The sequence below is a fragment of the Halichoeres trimaculatus genome, unplaced genomic scaffold, assembly GCF_033239565.1.
Source record: "Halichoeres trimaculatus isolate MK-OKI-2021-1 unplaced genomic scaffold, fHalTri1.1 fHalTri1_scaffold_3, whole genome shotgun sequence".
Taxonomy (NCBI): Eukaryota; Metazoa; Chordata; class Actinopteri; order Labriformes; family Labridae; genus Halichoeres; species Halichoeres trimaculatus.
The window spans coordinates 40,098,874-40,126,156 of NW_027437181.1; the positions used below are offsets into that span (position 1 = coordinate 40,098,874).

Consider the following 27,283-nt stretch of genomic DNA (forward strand, 5'->3'; position numbering starts at 1 on the left):
ATGGGGACCAAAGGACTGCGATCTACATCACAGCTCATCTATGTGACTCTGCTCCTCTGCTTTCTACCTGACTTTGGTGAGTGACTACTATAAGTTTCATCCAGCACCTCCATCTCCCCATGACATATTGAAACATGACACACCAAAAAATAGGTTTTTAGTATTTTAACATGAATTAATGAAATAATAATAAATAAAATATAAAGTGATTTAGCAAAGTAGCAAATTCTCGCAGGCAAGAGGCTGGACAAAGAGATGGTTTTACCATGATGAAATAATAAATATCACTTCTGTGTTACAGTTGTTACGGATGGCCCTCACATTGATCATGTGTGCACAACTTGGGGCGACTTTAACTGGAAGAACTTTGACGGAATATTCTTCAGGCTCCCATCCAGCTGTAACCACAGGCTGGTCTCACACTGCAAGGGAGACTACGAGAGTTTCAACATCCACATGAGGCACACTGTAGAAAATGGCATGCCTACCATCAGCAAAATTATCATGAAGCTGAATAATGTTGTTGTGAAGCTGTGCAGCCGGGATGTGGACGTCGATGGCAGAACGTAAGTTGAAGATTGAACCTCCCAAAAAGGTGATCTGGAGTTTTCTCTGTGTTTTAAAGAGAGATTACTTTTATGTCCCGGGATGATGCAAAACTTGACAAGTGATAACGTGAAGTACACAATTATTGGAGTTTAATCCATGTGATAGCAGCAAGAAAAGCTTTAGTCATTGCAATATGAGTATGACTGGTGATGATATTTGCAGCAATTTGAGTCGTGCAGGTCAGACATTGACAAAGAGACTGCAGCATTGTCCAGAGGAACTCATCATGAGACAAGGAAAGACAATAACCCCTGAGATTTATATAGAGTCACATGAATTAATGCTACTGGATGCTTATGCAGACCGGGGGAGGCAGTGGCTTATTGCGTCTGGTCCTTTGGTTATCTCAGGGTACAGCAGCACAAATAGGAACTAGTCCAAAGCAAGACTTCAAAGATTTTAAGGCTTCACCTGGAAGTCAAAGGAAGGAGCCTGCCTCCCTGACACCAAACGATAAATGATTTCTCCCATGTTACTTTTGAAGATCACCAACTGCTCTTACCGCTCTGCTGCTGATGTCCGGGTTGCAGGACAGGTTATTTCTCCTCAGGCTGCTCTCATATATTTTTCCTCTAACTTTCATTGTTCTCTCACTGTCATGACCAACCTGAGAGAGTTGTACAGCTTGGTTTCTTATATTTTGCAAAGCGTTTTTGCACTTGTGTTGTTTTTAGAACTAAATATTTTGCAAGCAGAGGTGTAACATGGTGGTACTCTTCTTATGTCCTGTTTCATCTCTTTGTGTTTGTTTCATTCATTTGTACTGTGTCCTTCAGGGTAACTCTGCCATACGCCAGATATGGTGTGCACGTCTCAAAGACCCAGTCCAGTATCTTTGTTGACTCAGTGATGGGAATCAGAGTGATCTGGAACATGGACGACTCGCTGGATGTAAGAAACACATTCTCACAGCAGATAGACTATTGGACGTTTTCTCATACACATGCCCAGTATGCAGGCCAACTCTGTGAGTAGGTTCACTCAGGCGGCTCATATTTGCCACATGGAGATTCTAGTCAGATATGGTCTTTACAGTATCAAATACAATGAGCATAAGCCATGCTAGAAACTAACACTTGTTCAGCTAACCTGTGCAAGGTGTGTGAGTGTGATCAACACAAACAGCAATCTGAGTGACGCGAGCTGCTGAGATCCCTTTAAATAAGGCAAGGGTTAGTCCTGACACAACATTTTCACTCTCATTTTTCTTGAAGCTTTAATGTCCAACAGAAAAGAGCAGTTTCATCTTCAGCACCTAAAGCTGCTATGGCTGTCCGCTGCAGATTCTCATGCCTCAGCATCCTCAGCTTATGTTGAACCTTTCAAACTTCCCACAGATCTTGAGCCCCTCCTACTGGTTCATCACTTACAATAGGTACAATCATGTTTAGCGACTCTATTTGCTCCCATTTTCACAGGGCGAGGACTAATATGGAGCTAGCCTTATATAGTAGAACGTGTCATATTTGATACATGAGTTTTAAAGATCTCTATCTCATCAACGCGAATAATACTTTCCTTAAAAAATAGAACACGGCTTTTTTCAGCCTAAGCTCCTAACTTAAGGTCACATTTTTTACTGGAACAACATTTTTTAACTAAGTGTTTGTACTAGTCTACCTACTTCAACATTGTTTAGGAAAAAAAAGCCACAGGTCAGCTGAGGCAACTAGATAAAATTCTGTCTATGTTTGTTTGGAAATTATAAACAAAACTTCTTAACAACTCTTTTTAACATCTTAAGACCCCATGTTCTGTCTGGTCTGCATTTTTTATATTATACCTAATAGGTATAATAACTAAACTTGGTCACTGGACAGAAAGTTTGGTTATTTTTGTCATGAGGTCTCTATTAGTTGTTTGTTATTAGTGTTATTGAACTTAAATGCATTGATTTTTCACTAGAATTGATGTAATGTTGTGATTTCACCCAGAGATAGTGTGGGTGGTGTCCCTAAATTTGGCGAAGAGGTCAAAGTTTAAAAAAATGATGTATCATGGGTCTGAGAGGCAGAGCTGTATGGGCGCTGGGTCGTAAGAGGTTAAAATAACTGTAGCTCCCCCTTTGGGCGCATCATGCTTCCTCAATGTTGGACAGCTCTAGGGCCCCTCCAACAGGTCAAACTGTGATTGTCAGTACAACCCATTCCTCCAGGTCACTATTGGTACAAGACAGAGATATTCACAAGTCTTTTTTTTGAAAATCCAAGTCAAGTCCCAAGTCTCTGGTCATGAGTTTAAGTCAAGTCTTGAGTTTCTAAAAAGTGAGTCTTATGAGCTTTTGCCATCTGCTGCTGTCTGGTCTAAGAATGCTGCACAGCTAGATCTACAAAAAGCATTCAGAGCATTAACTGTACTATTATCACTGCTGTCTGTTAGCATACAGTATCAGGACTCATTAGTTTGTTAAATGATCAAATTTAATGGGCCATTGCAATGCAACATGAAGACAACACACAATGAATGCTTTCCTTTGAAGGAAACTGTATTCTTCCAACATGAACATAGTTTCAGCACATCTTGCCCACTTATATCCGGCTTAGTGGGACCACAATAAGAACAAATAAAGAAAACGCTCTATAGATGGTGCCGTCCTGTTTATAATTTTGTTGCTAAATGTAAAGGCAAATGGTACAGCAGCAGCTGCTGGTCTGCCTGCAGCTGTCAGATGTACAAGTGATACCGCGGTGTGTGCCTCGTGATGCTGCGAGGCACACACCTGATGTGTCAAGTGGTTACCATGGTTACCATTAAAAAAAGGAAGGACTCACATTAAGCTCATCAGAATTTCCTCAGCTGTGATTGTTTACGAGTCCCCAAACACTAGTCAGGAGTCACCAAGTCTTTCGGCACAAGTCCAAGTGAAGTCTAAAGTCTCTGTGAACGCAACCTAAGTGCGACTTGGGTTGTTCCCTCAAGTCACAAGCTGGACTTCCCATCTCTGGCACAAGATGAAGAACGAGTCACTTTAAATAAATCAAAGTTTTTGTCTTTGAAATTTCTGTTTGACATACTAACAGAATTTCATTTAAACAGCTTCTAAAGATAAAGCAGAACTCTGATGATGCATTGGAGACCATGGACTTGAGTTGCCGTAATACCTTGTAGAAACACACAAACACACTTCATTTAAAATTGATCACTTTAACTCCCAGTGCATTTTGAGCCCTAAACTCTGAAATCTCCCGAGAAGAGACATCATCAATGTACAGTTTCATCACAGTGTACCTATTTATCAGGAGCTTTTGCTTCTTGACCCTCTTTCTTGTCCTGAATTTTTCTTTAACTGCAAAGTCCAGTTGACAACTCGAATTCTCTGAGAGACAGCCCTGAAAGAAGTTACAGGCTTTTTAGATTTGCCTTGAATAACTGAGTGTTTGGGGTGTGTTCACAGATTAGACTGCCAGAAGAGTTCCAGAACCAGACTTGTGGACTCTGTGGAAACTTTGATGGTGAACCCAATGACTTCCTGGATGAGGGTAAGTACTAATTTTATAGTGACAATTATAAGTATACTCAAATTGTGAAAAAAATCCTGCAAAGGGAGGTCAATCAAACCAGAGCCCTTTTTTGTCCTGATTGAAATGTGTGCACAGTTTGGTGCCAATGGGTGTTGCTATTTGTAGGGCATAGTTTAGACTGGGACAATAAAAGTGTGAAAAATATGTTTAAGGCTGGAAAATGTTGGTGAAAGTTAGTGCCATGCATTTCCAGAGGGAAGTGCTATGACAGTTGACTACAGCTGGAAAGTTTGTGTAAACCTTGAACTTTCACCTACTCTCCTGGTCCTAACAAAAGCGTCTTTTGGCTCTAAATTCCTATTGTGACTAGCCAGGCTGGCTTTGGTGGCAAGGCTAACAGTAGCCATAGCCATGTAGCTAGGACTATCTCTGATACAAACTTTGGGCACATTGGAATGGACAGGCCTGTATGAAATGAATTAACTGTCATTTCAAAAGCATTGCACACAGCAAGAGAACAAGTTAGACAAAATGAGTATAATCCATTATTCATGGTGCCATGATGGGAAACTTTATCAAAAAAAACAGGGCAGATGTGATTATTAACTTTAACATTTATTTATAAAGCACTTTGAATGCAGACAGTTTGTGCCAAAGTGCTCTACAGCAGGAAAACAAACAGAATAAGCACTGAAGCTCACTAAAAGACATGGTAAAAAACATAGAAAACTACAACAAACACTGAAGACAAAAGCATAAGCCACAAACACTGGCATAAGCCATTAAGCATAAACAGCTGGCATAAGCTTTTAGACCACTGGCATAAACCACTAAGCATCCAACCTTAGCCACTGACCCACAATCTGCACATGATAAGCCGTCTTTGAATCTCCGTGTCACTCAGGTTTTTCCTTCAGGTTTTTGAGTGGTCTGAGAGACTAGAAGAGCGCTATATAAGTACTGGTCCATCCATTTGCTGGTCCATGAGTTACTGGTCAGGAAAAAGGCCTTAAAGGGATAGTTCAGTTTTTTTGAAGTGGGGTTGTATGAGCTCTATGTGACCACTAAGGACATTAGATACAGTAGAAAGTTGTCTCTTCTCCCTCAGTAAGACACAAACTTTAATCGATGGTGACGAGGAAATAGACGCTAACAGGGACATACCGTACCAAATTCAAAGGCTATTTTCTCTGCCTACAAGAACTAAAATAAAAAAGTAATACCACAGTTTAAGAGTACGATACATAAAATATTTTTTAAGTGCATTAAGTCTTCGGAAATATAAACATTTATCTGGACCTAACTAACTGGTCATGTGTCCTTCCGCGCAGCGCTAGTGCGCTCCGTCCCCCCTCCTCCTTTCATCTGTAGGGAATGTAAACAAGCTATGCTTTGAGCGCTGGTTTTAGCCTCGTGTAAGTTTGATCAAGTATCGTAATTCTTTTGTTTGTACTCTAAGGATTGTGAGGCAGCGTAGGAAATTCAAAATGAGTGACTATGACAGCGACGATGAAGTTTCATTCACTTTGGAACCAAAAGGATACCTGTATGAACCGAAGTAGCTACACAGAAGAGGAGCTGCTACAGATGACGACTGAAAGGAATACAGAGGAAACATCCATGGACACTGGACATCAAGATACTGAGTGTTACTGCTGCCACGACTGTTGTTGTTGTTGTTGCTGTAACAGGACACTCCAGGGCCCTGTTCTATGAAGCAAGTTCAGCCTAGCGAGATAGCCTTGGAGCTACCTCGCTGAACTGAGCGCGGTAGCCGGTGGTCTCGCTACACGGTTTTACGACACTGGTTATCAACCTCATAAGTGGATCCAGCTCGGCAATGAGCGCGTGGACACATATAAGGCGGAGCCCGCTGCATCTGACCAATCGCGAACATGGAGCAGCCTGGAGCGTCAGAGCAGGCCGGAGAGAGAAGGACCGCATACTTCACACAGGAGGAGCAGGAGGTGATCATGAGGAAGCTGAAACATGTAATTAACGTTAAAAGCAACACCGTCGCCACTGCTAAAGCACGGAAGGAGTGCTGGCAGAAAATTGCTGACAGTCTAAATGCGTCAGTGTAGAATAGAGAATAGAATAGAAAATACTTTATTTATCCCCGAGGGGAAATTCAGGAGTCACCGCAGCATTTAAGAAAACAAAAGTAAGAAAGAGTATAGAAAGTGCAAAAATGTCCATAAGAAAATAGATGACGACAGCCCGTCCACCACTCTCCAGCCCAGCCAGTCTCCACCTCCACAGGGTCCAGGACTGAGCCTCCCCAGCAGTCTGTTCAGTCTCTGTCTCCTGGATCCTGTCTGCTCACAGCAGGCGAAGCTCCTCCGATGTGTCGCGGCGTCCGATGTCAGCTCCGTCAGCCACGTCCGTGAACAGCACGATGCCGCTGGGTTAGCACAGCTAGCTCATCCATCCCCCGGAGCGAGATCCCACGTTCCCAACAACGATGGATGGAAGGACAGGTCCACGTCGTCACCTCCCAGCTCACATCCGAGAACCAGCACGTCGTCCTCACCTCCTCCTCCTCAGCTCGAGGGAAATCATCAAGCCCTACACTAGTTAGCATTGACATGCTACAGGCTGCTAACAGCTAATTTCGCATGTAAACAATGCAGCCATGGTTAGGATCTCCAGACAAACACAGGAGAAAAGTAGTAAAAAATACCGCTGAAGCCACAAAAAGTTTGGTGTCCATGACCAACAATGAATCATACAAAGTGATGATCCACTCCAAATACAAAGATTACGAAAAAGAGACAAAGAAATTACAAGAAACGGACAAAGACGAGAGAGCTGCTGCAACAGGCAGCTACTTGGGTAGCGCCTGGCAACCGAAAAGTAGTGGTGGAAGTAGTGGTGTAGTGCAAAAAAAGAAAAATCTTTTGTGCCATTATCATCCTGAAATAGCACTGTTCACCATGCACTTTTACTGTAACATGCACCATACCTAATTTATTTCTTAGATGAATTTATTCATTTGTTCATTCCTATCGTGTTTACATTTTTTTGTGTGTGATATGTAGCCCATATGAGCCCTACATGAATTCCTGTCACAATTTTAAGACGGACAATAAAATATTGTCATGGAACAGAAGTGTTGGCAGTGAAGATCTTATTAAGGCAATGAGAGTTCTTCATTCCCTTTAACTACCTGTAGAAAGTGTCATGTCTTACCAACCCCTCCCTGGAAAACCAGTACCTTTCATATAGGTGGTCATCAGAAAAACAGAGTGGGTCGGGCTCCGATGTCCACGGGATCCTCTAAGAACGGACAAGCCATTTTTTCGTGACGGCTCATTGGTCAGTGGGCGGGGTTTTAATAGTCCGCGAGTTCAATCTGGAACCTAACCTGCCCTGGAGCAGATTAGCTGTTCAGCGTATGTCGTCATGGAGACTCGCCTCGCTGAGGAGTGATCCCGTGTCGTAGAACAGGGAATCTGGAACCTATCCTCAAAGCTATCTCGCTAGGCAGTAATCCTGCTACGTAGAACAGGGCCCAGAATTCAGAAGAGCAGGGAAATCTGTGTGATGAGTTATACAGACGGCTTTAGAGCCAGCAGTGTCCTCTAACTCAGACAATTCCTGAAGAGTGTCTGTAACCAAGTTCCACTCGTGACAGCAGTAACACTCAGCATCTGTGGGCATTGAGTCACAGCTCAGACATTTACACCACTGAGTATTTCAGACTCTGTCTTGATGTCCAGTGTCCGTGGATGTCTCCTCTGTATTCCTTTCAGTCTCCATCTGTAGCAGCTCTGTGTAGCTACTTCGGTTCATACAGGTGTCCTTTTGGTTCCAAAGTGAATGAAACTTCATCGTCGCTGTCATAGTCACTCATTTTGAATTTCCTACGCTGCCTCACAATACTTAGAGTACAAACAAAAGAATTACGTTACTTGATCAAACTTACACGAGGCTACAACCGGCGCCCGAAGCATAGCTTGTTTACATTCCCTACAGCTGAAAGGAGGAGGGGGGACGGAGCACACTAGCGCTGCGCGAAAGGATAAATGACCAGTTAGTTAGGTCCGGATAAATGTTTATATTTCCGTAGACTTAATGCACTTAAAAAATATTTTATGTAGCGTACTCTTAAACTGTGGTATTACTTTTTGATTTTAGTTCTTGTAGGCAGAGAAAATAGCCTTTGAATCTGGTACCGTCTCTCCCTGTTAGCGTCTATTTCCTCGTCACCATCAATTAAAGTTTGTGTCTTACTGAGGGAGAGGAGACACCTTTCTACTGTGTCTAATGTCCTTAGTGGTCACATAGAGCTCATACAACCCCACTTCAAAAAAACTGAACTATCCCTTTAAGGGGACTGGAAAGGCAACGCAAAACATCAGCGTAGTCTCTATACTCTTTATAATTATGCTGGTGTGCCAAGAAATAATCCTAAATTTGTGAAAACCTGTGCTAAAGTAAAACTCAAGATGCTCCACGGTCTTCATCTTTGTTCAGGCACTCTCATGAATGCCTAAAACTATAGAGTTAAATCTATGACTTTATTCTTGTAAATTTTGAGATTAATCATGTAATTTGTAATGTAAGTTAAACAATTAATTTTAAAACTTTTTTTTTTCCATGGCCCTAATCCTCTGTCCTACTTCCACCAGTTTACTAAGATAAATGAGAGCTCTTAACTTCATATTACTTTAGGAAAAACAAATATAACCTGAGTTTAACCTGTTATAGTTATACTCAGCAAGCTTTTTCTAATTCGATCTAAACAGGAAGTTTCTCTCACCAGACGACCTGACAACAAACCCCTCAGGTAGTGGGGACCAGAACTAATCCCTTGGGGGAAACAAACATTTCAAATTTAGAAGATATTTGAGCCCAAGAGCACTACATGAGAATAACCTAAACTCCCTGACATTACTTGCAATCCTTGCCATCTCCTCGGCTGACTTTTCTCCCTGGAAAATCTTACACACTGAAGCACTGCAATTTATTTTGAGTGTCCTCGCACAGGGACCCAAAACTTTTCTCTCCTGAAATAATCTCATAACTCTGTGTTCAACCTTCATCTACTGCAGGGTCTGAAATACTGGTGCCAGACTTTGCTGAGATGCATAAGGTGAACAGTATAGGTGAAGAGTGTATGGAGCCAGACCCAAGCCCTGACCAGAGCTGTGTGGAAAAGGTAGGCTGACACACTTTATCATCATCATCATCATCATCATCATCATCATCATCATCATCATCATCTTTAATAGCATTAAGGGTGACCAGGTGCTTACAAGCCACATGTGGGACAAGGAGTGTGTTTGTGTGGGGCAGTGTGGGGCAATGTGGGGCAGTGTAGGACGGTGTGGGACTGTGTGGGACAGTGTGGGACTGTAATTCACTGATTCATTTTCGGTCTTCAGGAATTCTGTGAGGACATCTTCTACAGTGTTCCATTCCAGGACTGCAAAAACCGTTTGGATACCCAAGCCTTCATCAAAGTCTGCATGGCTGATAAGTGCTTCACCGGAAATGACACGAATGCCATGCTCTGCAAAACAATCTCAGAGTTCTCCAGACAGTGTGTCCATGCAGATGGCATACCCAGACAGTGGAGGAATGAAACCTTCTGCTGTAAGGCTTTCAGCAACTTAAGACTGTGCTTTTCAAACTTGGGGCAGGGTTCACATTACCACAGGGCGACACAGTAACCCATGGAGCCCAATACTTAGTTTGAGTGGGGCAGTCATTAAAAAGACATTTTAAACATTTGTGTTTATTTTCACAATTGCATTCGAGTCTCGACTCTGTAAGTTGGTGTCAGAGTTAGTCCCACAGAGAAAAAGTTAATGAGCAGAAGCAGTTTTGGTCATCAGTGCCAGGAACTTTTGCCTCATCTTTTACATTTTGCAGCTACAGCTTAGTGTTTGTGTCCACAGACGAGCCATGTCCACACAACATGGTGTTTCAGGAGTGTAGCAGTACCTGTCCTGACACCTGCTCCACACCGAGGGCCAGTAAATCATGTGATAACCACTGCCATGATGGCTGCGGCTGCCCTGCTGGTACACACACACACACACACACACACACACACACACACACACACACACACACACACACACACACACACACACACTTGTCCCACATTCACAGGTAAAAAAAGACAGTGACGTTGACCATCTCTCCTTACCTTCTCAGGAACTATCTATGATGACATCTCTAAAAGTGGCTGTGTGACAGTGGAACAGTGTCCGTGTGTGCACAACGACAACATTTACAAGTCAGGACAGTCCTATCACGAAGGCTGCAGATCCTGGTAAGAACAGAGCCTTTTGCTGAGTTGTCAAATACCAAATCAATTTGTGATTCCTCTTTATCTGTCCTGGTACTGTTTTATTAAATTCATCCTGAATCCCCCATTTAACCTTTTTTTATTTATTTTTTTACTCACCACAATCCCATACACTTTAAAATGAGCCAGGAAAAACACTTGTAATAACTTTTGTGCAAGTTTTGTCTGTGCTTTCTATAAAGGTAAATGAATACATTCATGGCTGCTACAAAAAAAAGTCTTTACGTATGTGTGTGTGTGTGTGTGTGTGTGTGTGTGTGTGTGTGTGTGTGTGTGTGTGTGTGTGTGTGTGTGTGTGTGCGTGTGTGTGTGTGTGTGTGTGCTGACAGTGTGTGTATAAGTGGAAGGTGGAAGTGCACAGAAGACAACTGTGCAGGATCATGCTTTGTGACGGGAGGAGCTCATGTCAAAAGCTTTGATGGAAAAGACTACACCTTTCATGGAGACTGCACCTATGTGCTCACCAAGGTACCACACACCATCACCCTAGATACTGTCTAGACCAGTTCACCAGACTGTGTGATTGTTGCATCTTAGGAAGGTAGCAGTTAACCTCCCAAAAAGAGTTACTCTGAAGGGTCTGGTCTACTCTAATTTAACCCCCAGATCCCCAAAGAGTTTCTTTGTTTCTGTCACTGGTGTCTCAGTTTTCTCTGCAAAGTAAAGTCCTGCACCTCTGGATTCAGGACAACAAGGCTATAGGCTGAGGTAACCAAGTTACGTCTTCATGCAGTATATTGAAATTTAAAAGCCATAAGTCATTACTGAATATATGTATTCAAATTTAATGATTGTAATTTTTTACCCACCGTGGACCCCTTTTTTCACTGCAGTAAAAAGTCCTGTATGGGTCCTCTATGGGGTCAGGACAACCATGACTAAAGTCAGATGTAACTTAACAATGTCTCCGTAACAATTTAACACTCAGGAGAGGCACAGCACGGGGTATGTGTCTATCATTCAGGGTTTACTGAAAGCAGGAAGAAGTCTAGAGTTTTGGTTTTATTCATTTTTTATCTATTTTTATATATTATCAAAAAAAGACATGACAATTGTTGAGTGTTAAAGTGATGATGATCAAATTCTTCCTTCCTCCCTGACCTGTTCAGACCAAGCAGCAACATCCAGTCTAAAAATGTTGAGACGCCAAAATCTGCAGTTTCTCCAGTGCCGGCCTGAGAAACTGCAGAAGTACCAAAAGTTACTGACGACACACCAACCCAACACACACACACACACACACACACACACACACACACACACACACACACACACACACACACACACACACACACACACACACACACACACACACACACACACACACACACGCACACACATATATAAATACACACTTTTTTAATATGTAACCAGCGGTTTGCTAGTTTTATAATAACAAATACTTTGAAACATTGTGGATTGGGGACCTCTGATAATCGAGGGTGGTGCATTCCTGAGCCTGTAAATCACTCGATGTTCCTCCTGCTGCACCTCCCTCTGCAGCACACAGTCAGCCATACACCGTGATAAAAGAAGAAGATGTCCACTTCTGGCTTCAGTCAAACAATATGCGCTGAAAACTTCAGGATATGCAGAATCAACTAAGTTATTTTAAAACTTGAAGCTGCAATGCAAAAGATCAGTTCTTATTTAGTCCTACCCCAGATAATCAACCATCAGAAATGTTGAATTTTGAGGTATATGTGCAGGTGAGTCTGTGAAGCAACAATAACTGATCTAACTTTAATCCTAAAGTCTTCAGAAAAGGACCGTAGTTCACCTTGGATATAGCTGTTGGCATTTCCATAAAGTGCGCTCTCTGTTAGCTCCATAAAGCAAATGAACACGTTCTTTACCGCAGTCTGCAGCAAAGCTTTTCATCCTTTCTTGACATCTCCTGATTTCTATCCATTCAGAACAACTATTGGACAAAAGCTTGGACTCGTCACAAGTCAAATAATCTACATTTAAGAGCAATAAAACACAGAGAAAGCAGCGCTGTTTTCCAACGTTTTATCCCTGATATGATGCCGTGCTCTGAGACAGCGGTCTGAGCCAGCCTGTTGCACAGAGACAGACTCCAAGAGCAGAAAGAATAGGCATTTATATGGTCAGGTCTGTGCAGGAACCACAGTGATATAAATGTAGTGTTGGTGTTGGAATCATGGAGCTTTATTGCTGTTACTTACAGAAACTTCAGATGCAGTTCATGTGTTAAACTGTGCCGAGCTGTCCCTCTCTGCTCTGCTGAGGACAGCTGTCCCCTGCATACCTGTCTTGTGGTTTCAGTGTTGAAAAATAAAAGTCCTCTGGAAAAAGGGAACCTATTAAAAAAGTTGAAAAAAAAATCTCTGTAAGCCCCTGATGGTTACATGCTCATTCTGAACTGCACCACCAGGAAGTAGAGTCATTAGTCTGCTGTTACACTGATCCGTGTTTGCTGTTTGAAGTTCTCATGCTACAGTCATTCATGTTTTCCCATTTCCTGTGTGTGTTGCTACAGAGCAATGGCTCTTTATTCTCGGTGCTGGTGGGCCTGGAACAGTGTGGTTCAACTCATGGAAGCACCTGCCTCAGATCTGTAACTGTGGCCATAAACAGCAAGAGTGTGGTAAGTTTCACACAAATATGCTCCAGCCACCATCCATATGTTCACTAAGAAAGTTTAAAGGCCTAAAAACATTAACGCTCTTCTTGAAATTAAAAGGATAGTTCGGGTTTTTTGACATGAACCTGTATGGCATCCTCATCTATAGTTATGTACATCAGCGCTGTCTTACCCCTGTCAGTGTCCTGTGACCTGAGATCTGGTGCAGTTTTGGTCCAGACAAAAGTAGTCCGGCAACATGGCTGGGGTCACGAAAATAAAGCTTTCTTCCTTTTAAAACAAATTGTGATCAAAAGAGTGATAAATTTGCATCACAAAACTGCAAACCGGAAAAAAGTCAGACTCCTTTATCGCTTGGTACTACTTTCTGGTGCGTATCACTACGCCGAGCGGTGCATCCAGCTGACCGGCACGCGTTGTCACCGTCATAACAGCTTTAAAAAGTTAACGATAACATGTCGGACTACAACACTGATGAAGATAACATTACATTTAGCACAGAGCCAAGGGGACTTATTTATGAACCCAAATATACTGATGCTGAAATTCGTCAGATGGAGTTAGAACGGGTAGAGAGAGAGACGATCACAGTCATGTCGCTCCTGGAGCCACAGCTGGAGCAGTGAAAGAGAGAGTGACAGACAAATGCTGGTGCACTTGTCTGAAGTGTGCAGCGGAGTCCTGCACTGGGACGAGTACCCGCAAACACAGCTGATTTGCGGGTAGTTTTTAAAACCTTTTTTTCTCCGGGTTCGGATCTTGGTGGAAAAAATAACAAGCGGGTCAGGTCGCGGGTTTTAGTTTGACACATCAAAATTAGTATAAAATAATAATAAATACAATAAAATGAAAACGTAAGTTGTAAGCTGGTTGTAGGGCTGTGACCATATAGATTCTGGCTTTAAATCCTTAACATGGTGGAAGGCTGAGCCACGCTATCCAGTTCTTGTAATACATCCATGGTTGTGACATGATCACGGCTCGTACCTGCTGAGCGTCAATTAAGTCTGGACAGAAAGTAAGTCCACTCTTACACATGTAAAGGTCCTTTAAGAGATTAAAAGTTTAAAAGCATTAAACGTAAAAAAACAAAAACAAAAAAAAAAACGAGTGATTTTACAGTTGTATGTGAGAAGATCACAGAGGGTTGATGATGACTCCAGCTGTGGCTCCAGTAGCCACATGACTGTCATCGTCTCTCTCCACCTGTTCTAACTCCATCTGACGAATTTCAGCATCGGTATATTCAGGTTCAGAAATAAATCCCCTTGGCTCTGTGATAAATGTAATGTCATCTTCATCAGTGTCGTAGTCAGACATGTTATAGTTAACTTTTTTAAGTTGTTATGACAGTGACAACACGCGCCGGTCAGCTGGATGCACCTCATGGCGCAGTGATATGCACCAGAAAGTAGTGCCAATCGGTAACGGAGTCTGACTTTTTTTCGGTTTGCAGTTTTGTGATGCAAATTTATCACTCTTTTGATCACAATTTGTTTTGAAAGGAAAAAAGCTTTATTTTTGTGACCCCAGCCATGTTGCCCAAATAATTTCGTCTGGACCAAAACCACACCAGATCTCGGGTCACAGGACGCTGACAGGGGTAAGACAGCGCTGATGTACATAACTATAGATGAGGATGCCATACAGGTTCATGTCAAAAAACCCGAACTATCCCTTTAATGTTGAACTTGTTTCTTTAAAAAATGTTTCATCTCTCCTCCACATGCCAGGTGCTTAAAATCCAATCAACCGGACAAATATTTCTGAACCAGATGCGTTCTGAGCTTCCAGTGTCGAGCTGTAAGTTTCCTCAGTTTTATTTCAGAAGACACAGAACATATAAGAGCTGCAAAGACCTTTATCCCTTTCAGTTCTTGTCTTTTAACCAAAGTGAAGAACAGAATCTTACAGAGCCAAACTGATCTTTATCCTCACATGCGTTATGCTATGTTGTAAGAGGTAAAAAAAAGTGGTACAAATGTTACGGATTACTGTTTACCAATCAAATATGTCCATCTAAATGTCTTTTTAAAGGTCTTAGTAATCCAAGTCATGACAATTCCAGGCTGGGTCTGAAAAAAGCCCAGGTAAAGTTCTTGAAGACAACAACTCTCTCGAGGCGTGGGCTTGAGACCATAGACTGTAAAAAAAAAAAAAAATAGACGTCATCTTGCTCGGCTTGAAGTGAGGTTGCCATAAAGACTGCTCCCCCTGGTGGCTGGCTGCAGTACAGCTCAAATAATCTGTCTCCCCAGTCATTCCAGATGGGCTGTGGTCAAAATTTAAGAAATTAATACACCTGGTAGAAAAGTTTCTCACATCAGATTGTTGTGGTGGTTTGAAGACATCATTTGGCTATCTTGTATTCAAGTCCTCTTTTTTCTGGAAAGTTTTATTTTCAATAGTTATACAAGGTCGAAAACAAGGTTTTACATCACGTTTAACGATGATTGACAGCTGCTGTTCTTGTGTATTTTTGCATGCTGTCCATTCGACACACAGTCTGTGCTTGAGACAACACATATCTGCGACACATGAAACACATTGGAAAATTCTCTACTAGGGCAGGTCTAGATGGACTGTGGTCAGTCTCAGGCTATGGGTGGTAGATGTGTTGGTTTACCTGCATGCGCGCTCAGGTAATGTCTCTTCCAGCAGAGTGTGTGGCGAGCAGTGCTGCCGGCTACCAGGGTTTGGAGGGTTACTTTGAAAATGTAATCCATTACAATTACAAGTTACCTGTTAAAAATGTAATCAGTAACTTACTCTAAGTATCACAATGTTAAAGTTTATATAACTGATTACTTTTAGTTACTTTTAGATTACTTCAATACCAAACATGCAAGGCAAGACAGAGTATAAAAATGTGTCATCTGCTCAGGGTATTTTAAATTTTTTTTTCTAGAAAAACATACAACGCTAATAAGCAGTTGGACAGGCGTGATAATAATGTGGCCTGTGAGTGTATATTTCCTGAGAAAAGTCAGCTCGTGGGGTGTAGCCTGGTGACTCCAAGCCTCCCACAAATGTCACCCTGTGACCGTTCTCCTGTAAGTTCAATTAGTTTGGAAATGGCAATGTATTCAGAGCTCCATCTTGTGACACATGAGAAAGAAATTGGGTGGTTATGATTTACAGCACAGAGCAGATAAATTGATGCAGAGGATAAGGAAGAATATAAGACATACCAAACATGTATACATCAGGACATCACGTTGTGTTTATTACATGTTATGACTGTTTGATCCAGATATGACTGTCACGATATTATATATTTAAATTGGGTGATTCAGTTTCTAGCAGACTAATGTTATTACTTTCCGACACAAGCACAAGTCAGCATCGGCAGCTACAGTCCCAAGATGTTTACCAGTAGTTATACAGTACAGTAGTGGCATGAGTAACAGTATTGACTGGTTATTAACAGCTTAGCAAGCTAACAGACCTGCCATTTAGCTTACTGGACTTCTGTGTATTTCGGCAGACGTTAGTAGTTTGTCTTCGTACCTGTAGGTGTTTCTCCAAGTTGGACATGGAGTCCCTGGATGATGAAAGTGTCTTGACAGCTGGGAGGCACTATTATGTTGCTCCCTTATGTGATTTTAATTCAGAATGATGGCACAGTTTCCAAGGGTGAAGGCACTGTTTTCCCTGGCAGCAGCCGTAGCTTAGGATATGTTATTACCATAGACTGTATGGCGTGAGGTGGGTGGTTGCCTCACGTGTTGGTTTGTTGTGGTGTTGGGTAGTAAGTGTCACAATGCATGCTCACTAAGTTTTTCTTCTTGCATTTTGGGGAGGGATGGAAGTTGCATATGCAATAAGTCATGTTTTCAGCATGAGCACAACTCGAGTGTGAAACATATCGCCATAAATGCTGAAGAGATTGTTTGACGTTAACCTGGGGAAAGTTGAGTCCCGTCTTTCACTGTAACACAGTTGATTCCAAGAGCTGAGCCCTCTGGTTAGCATAAATCCATCCATGCGTGAGCACAGTAACGCAGAGTGGGCTACCTGCGACCAGGCGCGTGCTGACAAGCAGGAGTGTGTGCGGACTTTTTAGACTTGGTGCTTCGACCAGGGCACCGGGATTATGTGAGGCGACACTCCAAAATCATTGATTTTTGCTTGTTTGTATCACAGATACAGGATCTACAGACTACAGCTTCAACACAAAAACTAAACTTATAAAAACCAAAACAGACTGAAACAAAGTTTAAAAACCCCCAAAACATTTAAAGCCCAAATCTAATGGAACAGCGCTGTACTGCATCTACAGCAGAACTATACAAGCTTTTTATATACATACATAGGTGATAGAGGATGATCACATGTTGAACATGTAGATATCTACAGACCAGCAGTAATGTGTTGTGTGTGTGAGTTGAGTCCTTAAGCCGTGACACTGACTTTCTCAAACCTTCTGACTGCTGCAGCGGAGCTCATAGCAAGCAAAGAGTCATCATTCTACATCTTTGTGAAGATTGTCAAGTCTGGTGTTAATATTGCGGTCCAGCTGGAACCCAGGATGCAGGTCTTCATAATGGCGGACGCTTCACTCAAAGGAACTCTTACTGGTATGTCTCCACATTATTATAGCTTGAAAACTCCGACCCCCAAATTTACTCCAATGTTTAAAAAATGTGTTTTCTCTTTTCCTCAGGGTTGTGTGGTAACTTCAACGACAAAGTTAATGATGATTTCAAAGTTGAAGCTGGTCTAATAGAGAGCACTGCTGCAGCATTTGTCAACACATTGAAAACAAAAGCAAACTGTCCGGACATAACTGCACGCTTTACACATCCCTGCAACCAGGGCATCAACCAAGGTATGACTCAAACATACCTTTATTTAACTGTCCTAACAGTTCATACAACAGAAAATAAGACAAACCATGACTCACCTCCAAATGAAGTGTGTCTTTCTGTTTTTTAATCACATCATTTGGTTTTCTACTCAGGGAGCAGCGCTGAATACTTGTGCTCCGTATTAGAGGATCCCAAAGGAGTTTTTGCAGCCTGCCATCCATACATTGAACCCCATTCTTACAAAGAGGTAAGTGTGATCAAACAAGTATGTAATGACAAATACATTAAACCCCTGTTCCTAATGTCTGCTGTGTCTTCTTACAGAACTGCATGTATGACTTCTGTAACAGTAACAGCAATGAGAAGAGCATGTGTGCTGCTGTCTCCGCGTATGTCTTTGCCTGCGCAACACGAGGAATAGTCCTCGATGGCTGGCGGGAAAGTATTTGTGGTGAGCAAACAAGAAAGACTTTCCTTCTTTATTCAGTGTGGTATTGTAGATCTGGTGTTTGGAAATCAGGCTGATCACATGCAATAAAAAGGAAGGGAAGCACATTCAGTGCCTTATGCCGCACTCATCTCCAATCTCCTCCACCAGGCAAATATAAAAAGTGTCCAGAGCAAACCGACTTTGCCTACAGCATGACCAGCTGCCAGCGTACCTGCCGATCTCTGAGTCAGATTGACTTCTCCTGCCAGGCCAGCTTTGTTTCAGTGGATGGCTGCGGTTGTCTCAAGGGAACCTACATGAATGAGAAAGGACAATGTGTGACCAGTAAAGACTGTCCCTGCTACGACAAAGACGAAATCATCCTTGCTAGACAAACTGTGATCAAAGACAGTCACACTTGGTAAATACAAAGTTTGGTGATGTCAAAGGTTGGGCATGAAAGGGTCTGGTAATACCCAACAGTAGTGGGTCTGACGCAGTGAAAATGAAGAAAGTATTCTTGGAGGCAAAGAAGTTTAATATTTCATAAGTGCTGCACAGCTTTGCTCTCCACTCAGAGAGGTACGGTGGCATATTGCCCTCACTTTAAAGATTTTTTTCCCTTACTTTTACGAGATAGCTATCTTGTGGAAGCACAATTGTTGTATTTATTTTTGATTTTCACATCATCATAAATATCCGCACACATTTGAACAACAGGAGCAACATTTAGCTCCATTCATTCAAATAAGTTTGTGTTCTTTAAACACTACATTGAAACTCTAAGCAACATATAAATGTCAGTTGTTTCCAGAAACACTACTACACCACGGAGTCAACTTCTATCTAGTTGTACAGATTAGCTGGGGTGTTCTGGAGTTAAAAGTGACTGTGCCAGTTGCTAACTGCTAACTGCTAACTGCTGAGCTAAGCGTGTCAGTGATCAACGGCTGAGGGTCACACTTTACATTAAAACACAAATATGGGTTATCCCTAAATGCTACTTCGTAGCTTTCCAATCAAGTCGAGCAAGACTGGATTGATTTATCTAGGTCTCTATCGCTGCGTTTCCACCAAGCAGTCCGGTTCGGTTCAGTACGGTTTGGGACGGTTTGGTACAGTTAAGCCTGATCCTGTTTGCGTTTCCACAGCAAACTGTGCCCTCTCATGGTAGGCGGTGTGTAAGCCAGATGCCGAAAGCCACAGCGGTTTAACAGTGGTGTGACGCCGTAGCTGCCCAACACAGTTTACCCCGCTAATATATCCAATAAAGAAGAAAAATGCAACACAGTAAACAAAGAGCACAGATGGAAGACGTGCAGCATTTTGTCCTCTCTGTAGCTCTTTGATACAAAGAACAATCAAGCTTCGTTTCAGAGAAGTCTGTATGCCGCCAGGAGAAATGCAGCCATTGTCAGGGTAAGTGACGATTCTTTTGACCAATCATCAGTCTGCAGTGTGTTGCTCCACCTTCCGAGAGCAGATTGGTTCTGTCTGGCACCCATACAGAAGGGTCCCAAAAAAGTGGGACAGCTCGTCTCGGTTTTTGGGGATCTATCCCGGGATAAGTCAGTGGAAACGCTGCAAATTACGTGCCGTACCAAGACGAACCGAACCAGTCTGCTTGGTGGAAACGCGGCTTGTGACAACACTATGCCGACTGAGGAAGTTTAGCAGAGAGAAGAGAGATCCGTGTTTTTCTCTGCTGAAAACTATTTCTGTGATTAATTTTGTAGTGATGGTGGACACTGGAGCCTAAGTGTCAGACAGAAAAAGGACAGAAGAGCAGAAGACAGAGAAACAGGAGAGAGATAGAGCACGAGCTAAAGGCTAAAACACAAGCTAAAGGCTAACACAGAAGCTAATGTGTTTGTGCTAGTGTTGACTCCAACCCACAGTCAGCAGTTATTCTGCAGTGGTCTGTTCAAACTTGAGAGTCTATCAATAAAATAAAGAGTGAGGTTACAGTAGCTCTGATTGGTAGATGACTGGCAGGACATGACCAGGATTTCCTAAAGTCAAGACACATCTCAGAGCACCGGGCTGTCAGCTGACCTACATATAAACAGCTACTAAACTACATAGAAACTGACAGTGTTTACTTGTTGTCACGTTAGCCTCCAGATAGGTCAGAGCACTGGGCTGCTAGTAGATGCTACATTTAGCTGGCTACTGACGTACGGTACAAACTTAGAATGTTTGCTTGTTCTCAGTCTTCAAACAACAGCGCTACGCAAGTGTTTTGGTAAATACCTTATCTTGTCGCGTTGTATCCAGTAAAAAGTTGACTTGAGCAAAGAAAATTTGTTCCAAAACAAACACACGCCTGGTTAAAAGTCACATCTTTGTGACAGTGTGTGTGAGACTCCAGGCCAGCAGGTGGCAAGACAGTCCATTTAAAACAGATCCCCCTCACAGCAGCTTTAATTCAAAAGTTTGTTTTAGGCTAAAGTTATGGGAGTCATTTACCATCCACATTAACACCCTCAGACTAGACCATCCATTGAAGATTTTCAGAAACTCCTTTGTGTTTCGAATTTCTATCTTTATTACATAGTATCCTAGTAAAACAGGAAATTAGAAAATAAGTAATTTCCTGTTTTTATGAGATAGTAGTTCATAAAAACAGAAAATCAAAATTAATAAAAAATACTGTTTGTATGAGACAGTCTCATTAAAACAGTATTTTTTTAAAATGGAACACAATACACCACCGTAAAAAGAAGTCCAGATGCAAAAAAAACAAACAAACAAAAAAAACCCTTCAAACCCAAGTATAACCAGCAGCACACAGGGAAAATAATATCATGTGTGTATCCAGAGACCTTTTATCCTGACATTAGCGTCTATTTGAGGTAAACACATAGTTGTACTTCAGAAAAGGATGGGTGCTAAAAGCTAAGTCACACACATGGACCCTCAAACACTTTTCCAGAGAAGTAGAGCACTCAGGAACTCTTCAATAGAGCTGGCACCATTTTCTAATTCAGGGGAAGAAACTATGTCAGGGTACAGGTCAAATCTCCCAAAATGAGTCAAAGATCATCTTCCTCCTGATACTTGATGACAGCATTAACACCATTTTTGTGTGCTTTTCTTCCCATTCTCTCAGTTTCTGCAGAAATGGAAGTCTCAGCTGCCCAGGCAAGCCGGGAGGACCCCACCCAGGTAGGTTTCAACATGTGTGAAAGTGCTGAAAGACCCCCACTGTCTCTAGGTTTTGGTAAAAACCTATTCATTTTTCCACTCTTTTGTTAAATTGAGTGGGCTCTCAAGGCATTCCCTTTCATAAAATGCTGATTCAGCAGTCTTTAGGTTCAGCTTCAGGCTTTAGGCGACAGGGGGCTGTTTGTTTAAGTGGCCAAACAAAGCAAAATGTAGGTATTTCCCCAGCTGTAGAGTATGGCCAGTGGTCACAGTACTCCTACATGATCCAGATTTCAACGCATATCACACACACACACACACACACACACACACACGGCCTGCCTAAGTCATCGTGAAGCATCCGTTTACATGAAGCACGATCTGATCAGAGTCAGCACAATGAGACACAGAGAGCACTGCTACAACTTTAGAGACTTACTGGTTTATGTTAAATAGTTTTGGTCCGACACAGCTCTCTAACACCCCACTTTTTTTAAATGATTGTCGAGAGGAGTGGTCATGGCGCTCATACATCGTGAATCATACGCTCTGTCCGCGTGCTTGTGCTCGTGCACGAGGAAAACCGTGCTGAAGCCCACCTCTCTGAAACGTGCCAAAGCAGAGAAGGGAACCGTGCTTAAACACGGCACAGTTACGGTCACACTGGCCAAACCATCTGAGATTTAGATGGCACTGTACGGGTTGCCAGTGTGACTGTGCCCTTGCTTTTAAGTTTGCAGATAGAGAGCAGACAATGTAACAATATTTAAGACAGCAGCAGTGAATGCAAATCTTTCTGGAAAAATCTCAACAACAGCAGCAGCTGGTTCACACCTTGACTTTGCCAACACTGCACTGCACTGATGGCCTGGTGCTGCTTGCTCAGGCTCTTTTACATCATTATAACCTCTTTCAAGGCAGGTAAGGTAATCATCTTCGAGGTGCCCCTGTGATAGGAAGGCAAACTAAAAACCCACTTTACCCTTAGGATACATCACAAAAAACCCTGCTTCATTTGACAAGCCTCGGAAGTTGTGACATGGCTTTATTTTTCTGTTTCTGTTTTTTGTTGCATGTTCGTTTCATGTTACACAGATAAGCCACAGTGCAAGTACCCCATGGTTTACTTTGACTGCACCAATGCTCCACCTGGAGAGGCTGGAACTGAATGTGAGAAGAGCTGCAGCACTCTGGACATGGTTTGTGTAAGTGTCACATAGCATTCCCACCCTAACAGAAGATTAACAAGTACCAGTTTGGTTTGTCTCAAACAGTCTCATCGCCCTCCGCTTTGCTTGACCACAGGTCATTACAACCTGTACATCAGGCTGCATGTGCCCCGAGGGCCTGGTGTCAGATGGAACAGGAAGCTGCATCGAAGCACGGTACTGTCCATGTGTGCACAACGGACATGCCTACCAGGCTGGAGATGTGCTAACTGTGGACTGCAACACCTGGTTAGTATGAGCCACAACATGAACATCAGTTTAAGTTTAAATAATTGTATAAATATTTTCATTGAATAAATCTGCTGATTAAGTTTTAAGTTACTATTGGACCTTTTCTGCTGGTAATGTTTATAAAACAAAGTCAAATGTTTCCTCTTTTTATGATAAAATGAATGAAATTAGGGCAGTTTGTTGCAGCATTTTCCAGATTATACACAAACGATCTCTGTGCTTACAAAATATTTATGCAAAAAACCTTGACTTTAAGTCACAGACCGAGGAGTTCCTGCTCTTCCCCCTCCATTGATCAGTCTCTCTTCATTCATGTTGGGCTGTAAAACCTCAAACCTGTTGACTCCTGGTCTGGCTCCACTCATCATGTCTGCTTGTAGTCAAGCTTATACAAACTGATTTTGAAACGGTCTGTTTTATTTTAAAAGTCACTGGCTGTTTTAAGATAGTTTCCGGTCACTACTTCCTGTCCCGCTCAATCTTCCCTTCGCTGAATTTATGCGTCACAGCTCTGGTGTCCGGCAAAAATAGGATGGCTGCATATTACCTGCAATATGACTGAGCAGCCACGCAGACAGACTGCAAAGGAACGCACCCACTGTGAGTCCACACATCAGCTGTGTCTGAAGGCTGCAGCCGCTGTAGCCTGTGTAGACCGCAAAGGCCAAACTGAATGAAAATGGTCTGGTCTACGGAGCATTTCCTGTTTGTCAATTTCAGCGCCACCAGCACCGCCTTCACCTGACAGGCCTGCGTTACTTTTCAACCATAGGAGCTAAAACCTCACATTTGTAACAGGATGTTTTTTACTAGTATTTTAAAAATTTGTTTCCTTTAATATTCTTATTTTCTTTATTGACAGAGTATAGAACCAGGATATACATGTAATAGTTAAGAAACAACGGACATTTTCAAAATCTGAACAAGCGCTGGGGGGGTTAGATCCCCCCCAAAAAGGAAGTGTAAAAATGCAAACTGTTTTTGATGAAATCGCTTTTTTTAGAGTACTGAGTTGATCTAATATATTGTTTGAATTCCATGTTAAAAAGAAATATAGTTTTTTTTTTCCCAGAGAATTTAAATTTTTAAACATCAAGTTTTCCCATAATGAGAAGATTTATAAAGAAGAACTGTTTTTCCTCAGTATGTTACTTAAAAAGAGCCCAAACAACACATTTTTACACAGTAAAACAATCTTTTCTTTAATGTTTTAGAAAAACAATCACACGGTTGTTGCCAGAGATCCTCCACATCTGGATAAACCAGGACTCCTTCTGGAGTTTGGCCGTGTCCATCATTTTAAGCGTTCACGCGTAATGGATCTTGGGATATGTGAGGCTATGAAAGAGTCACTGAATTTGTTGTTCATATCGGCTGCATTTTGGAGAGGGCTTTGAAATGGAACAGCTTTCAACGCGGCGCTGTGACATAATCAGTGGTCAATGTCAGCCTCCGTAGGCTGCAGCTGCTGAATGGTAACGCAGCTGTTCACTTGAATGGAAACTTATCTGATTGTCACAATGCTGTGACGGAGTGGAGACAAACTGCTGCTGCATCTGATGTATCATTAATCTCCATGACTCAAATGCCAAAATTTTACTAAATTTTAAAACTTTTCATTTTTCAGTCAGTCAACTCATGTTTTAACTGTTAAGTGCAGAAATAATTTAAGTTTGGCGCCCAGGCTACAGCCTCATCACTCCAAGCAGATAAGTTCACATAGCAACAATGAGGAGTGATGAGCAAAACATATGAAACACAACCCCCCTGGTACCGGTTGGCAGTCAATTGCAGGGTAACATAGTGGACAGACAACCATGTGTATTATGTGATTTCAAACCTGAATATTCAACCGCTGGTCTTCAGCCATCGTTGAACTGACGATCGTCCCGTTCTGCGGAGGAGTAGCACAGCTAGACTCAACACAGGAGAGTCTGCGGCTGTGTAAAGGGTGTCTATGAATCTGTGCTCAATTAGTCTCAAATGGCACAAAATAACCTCATAACACATCACCTCATAACCTCATCAAGTGTGTGCTCCCTGAATCTGTGAAGGTCTGGAGAATTCTGTGATGTACGCCAGCCTTTAAAGAAATGAATTCAAGGGTTCGGCATCTTTAGCTCTGCTTTCACCAAAACCCTTTTGATCAGTCTTTTTTTTTTTTTTTTTTTTTCCTCATAATGACTGTGACTGTGACGATGTCTGGGCAGGAACATATGGCTGGCCCCATTCTGGTGGAGAAAAAGTTCCTGTGAAGAGGAAATTCTGAAAAAAAAAAATCTGCATTTTTTTTTTTTTTTAATAAAAGAAGCTGATTTTCTATTTTTTTAAACTTCAATTACAGGCTGTGTTTCAAACTAATTAGGTCTTTGCACTACATTGGCATAAAATAATCACATTTCCATTAATTTGTTGATTTTCTGACACCTGTAGTTTCATTTCTAACATGCCTGTCTAACCTTGTTTTTCTTGTGTTTTTCCTTCTCAGTACCTGCTCTAACAGAAAGTTCACATGCACCGACAACGTGTGTGATGCTGTTTGTGGGGTCTATGGTGACGGCCACTATGTCACGTTTGACGATAAGAGGTTTGACTTCAACGGACAGTGTGAATACACACTCGTGCAGGTATAGTGGCACATGGTCAGGTGGACAGTGATATTAATAACTTAATGGCTTCACCTCAGTAAAGGCAAATAATGATATAGCATCATAAAGTCTGGCACCAGATATAATTGGAGCATGTGATTAAGTGGATATTTTCATCAGGTAATTTACGTTTATTCATACTGTTTGCTAAACCAGAGACACAGGTCATCTGAATTATGGGCAGGCACCCTTTAGCTTTGAGTGAGGAGGCTCAAAGCTCTTGAGTTCACCTTTTCCAACGTGGCCCTTGCCGTTTGGCTTTAAAACTCAGGAAAAGAAAGGGGCATGTTTATATCAGCTCAGTATTATTTCACCTTCTTCCTCCACCCCAGTGATCATTTATGGTCTTCAGGCCCATTTCGCTTCCCTTCTTGTACGAAAATGTATCCGTCCTTTTCAAACGATGTTACCAACGGTGCTCTCATACTTCAACGTGTCCTTTACATAGCATTACTGTTAACCAATACATCCACCAGGTGGCAGCCCAGAGTCAAAAGTTTGTGAAAACAACAAACTCAAAAATAGACATGGCGGCTGTGGAGGAGGTCTTGGCTGTGTAGAAAGTCAGGGGCTTCAGCCAACAGAGACTGCAGCTTTAGGAGGACCTAGCCTCCGTAGCCTGTGTAGTGGACCACAAAGGCCAAACTGAATTGAGACGGTCTGGTCTACGGAGCATTTCCTGTTTGTCACCCACGTCGTCACACAGTGCCGCCCTCACCTCACAGGCTTACACTACTTTTTATACACAAGTAAACCAAAACCTCACACACTTAAAGCAGGGTTTTTTTTACTTTTTTTTTTTTTTTACTTGGCTTTATTATTATTATTATTATTATTATTATTATTATTATTATTATTATTATTATTATTATTATTATTATTATTATCTTCTTTATTGATGGAGTTCAGAACCACCATTTACATGAGAGTTTAAGTATAAAATACAAGCTGCTGAAATGATGTATTGTATTTTTTGAATTCCCGGTAAAAAATAATTATGAGAAGATTTATGGAGGGATTATCTGTCTACGTCATCAAAAAGCTGAACAAACATCTTAACCGCAGAGACAGCGTTTAGCTCCATTCATTCAGTTGGCGTTTTTAAACACTAAATTCAACCTGTTATCAGCATCAAATTGTACGGTTGTTCTGTGCTCAGTTTTTAGAAACGTTAACTCTCCCACGTCAGGTGACAAACCAATATACTCTGCAGTGTTTCTTCACCCAAGTTGCGCATGCATCCGTAGTTGTTGATAAAAAAAATAATCCCTCTTTGAAGAAGTGTTTATCCACAGTATATAATTTGAAAAGAGCCCAAAAAACACATTTTTACAGTCAAACAAAATATTCTTCAATAAACACAGTTGTTGCCAGAAATCCTTCACATCTGGATAAGCCAGTACTCCTGGAGTTCAGCTGTGTCCAGCATCTTCGGCGTTCACATGCAATGGATGTTGGGATATGTGAGGCTAGTGAAGAATTCACCGACTCTGTCCTTCGTGGCAGCTGATAAGGTGGCTGGATTCGTCGGCCACATTTGGGACAGCTTTTGAAATGGGACTGCCTTCAACGCTATGACGTATTCGGTCTCCAAATTAATGTACATAAAAGAAAAACCATAAGCAGCGATGAAGGAGGTGATGTTAGGTGAGGCTGTTAAACATACTGTTTAATACATCGCAAATACACAGTAAAACTTCCGCCACTGTCATTTCTTCTTTGTGTCTCGGGCAGTAACAGTAACACTGTCGCCAGGGTTTCTCGTGGTACTGCTCTGTTTGGTCTGT

The 27,283-nt window shown here is 42.0% G+C and overlaps 1 protein-coding gene across 1 annotated transcript in view; it reads left to right on the plus strand.

Annotated features, from left to right (window-relative positions):
• The window catches only part of LOC141787385 (mucin-5B-like), an 88,406-nt gene continuing 61,123 nt past the window's right edge, over positions 1–27,283 (plus strand). Inside the window, exons 1-20 of the mRNA XM_074665676.1 lie at positions 1–76; positions 302–566; positions 1,386–1,500; positions 4,004–4,088; positions 9,128–9,234; positions 9,461–9,671; positions 9,977–10,102; positions 10,239–10,356; positions 10,722–10,860; positions 12,896–13,003; positions 14,734–14,803; positions 17,440–17,580; positions 17,667–17,831; positions 17,964–18,058; positions 18,136–18,297; positions 18,424–18,662; positions 21,354–21,409; positions 22,484–22,593; positions 22,694–22,845; positions 25,337–25,475. Coding sequence (XP_074521777.1) covers positions 1–76; positions 302–566; positions 1,386–1,500; positions 4,004–4,088; positions 9,128–9,234; positions 9,461–9,671; positions 9,977–10,102; positions 10,239–10,356; positions 10,722–10,860; positions 12,896–13,003; positions 14,734–14,803; positions 17,440–17,580; positions 17,667–17,831; positions 17,964–18,058; positions 18,136–18,297; positions 18,424–18,662; positions 21,354–21,409; positions 22,484–22,593; positions 22,694–22,845; positions 25,337–25,475 — 2,679 coding nt within the window. The remainder of the gene's footprint in view (positions 77–301; positions 567–1,385; positions 1,501–4,003; positions 4,089–9,127; positions 9,235–9,460; positions 9,672–9,976; positions 10,103–10,238; positions 10,357–10,721; positions 10,861–12,895; positions 13,004–14,733; positions 14,804–17,439; positions 17,581–17,666; positions 17,832–17,963; positions 18,059–18,135; positions 18,298–18,423; positions 18,663–21,353; positions 21,410–22,483; positions 22,594–22,693; positions 22,846–25,336; positions 25,476–27,283) is intronic.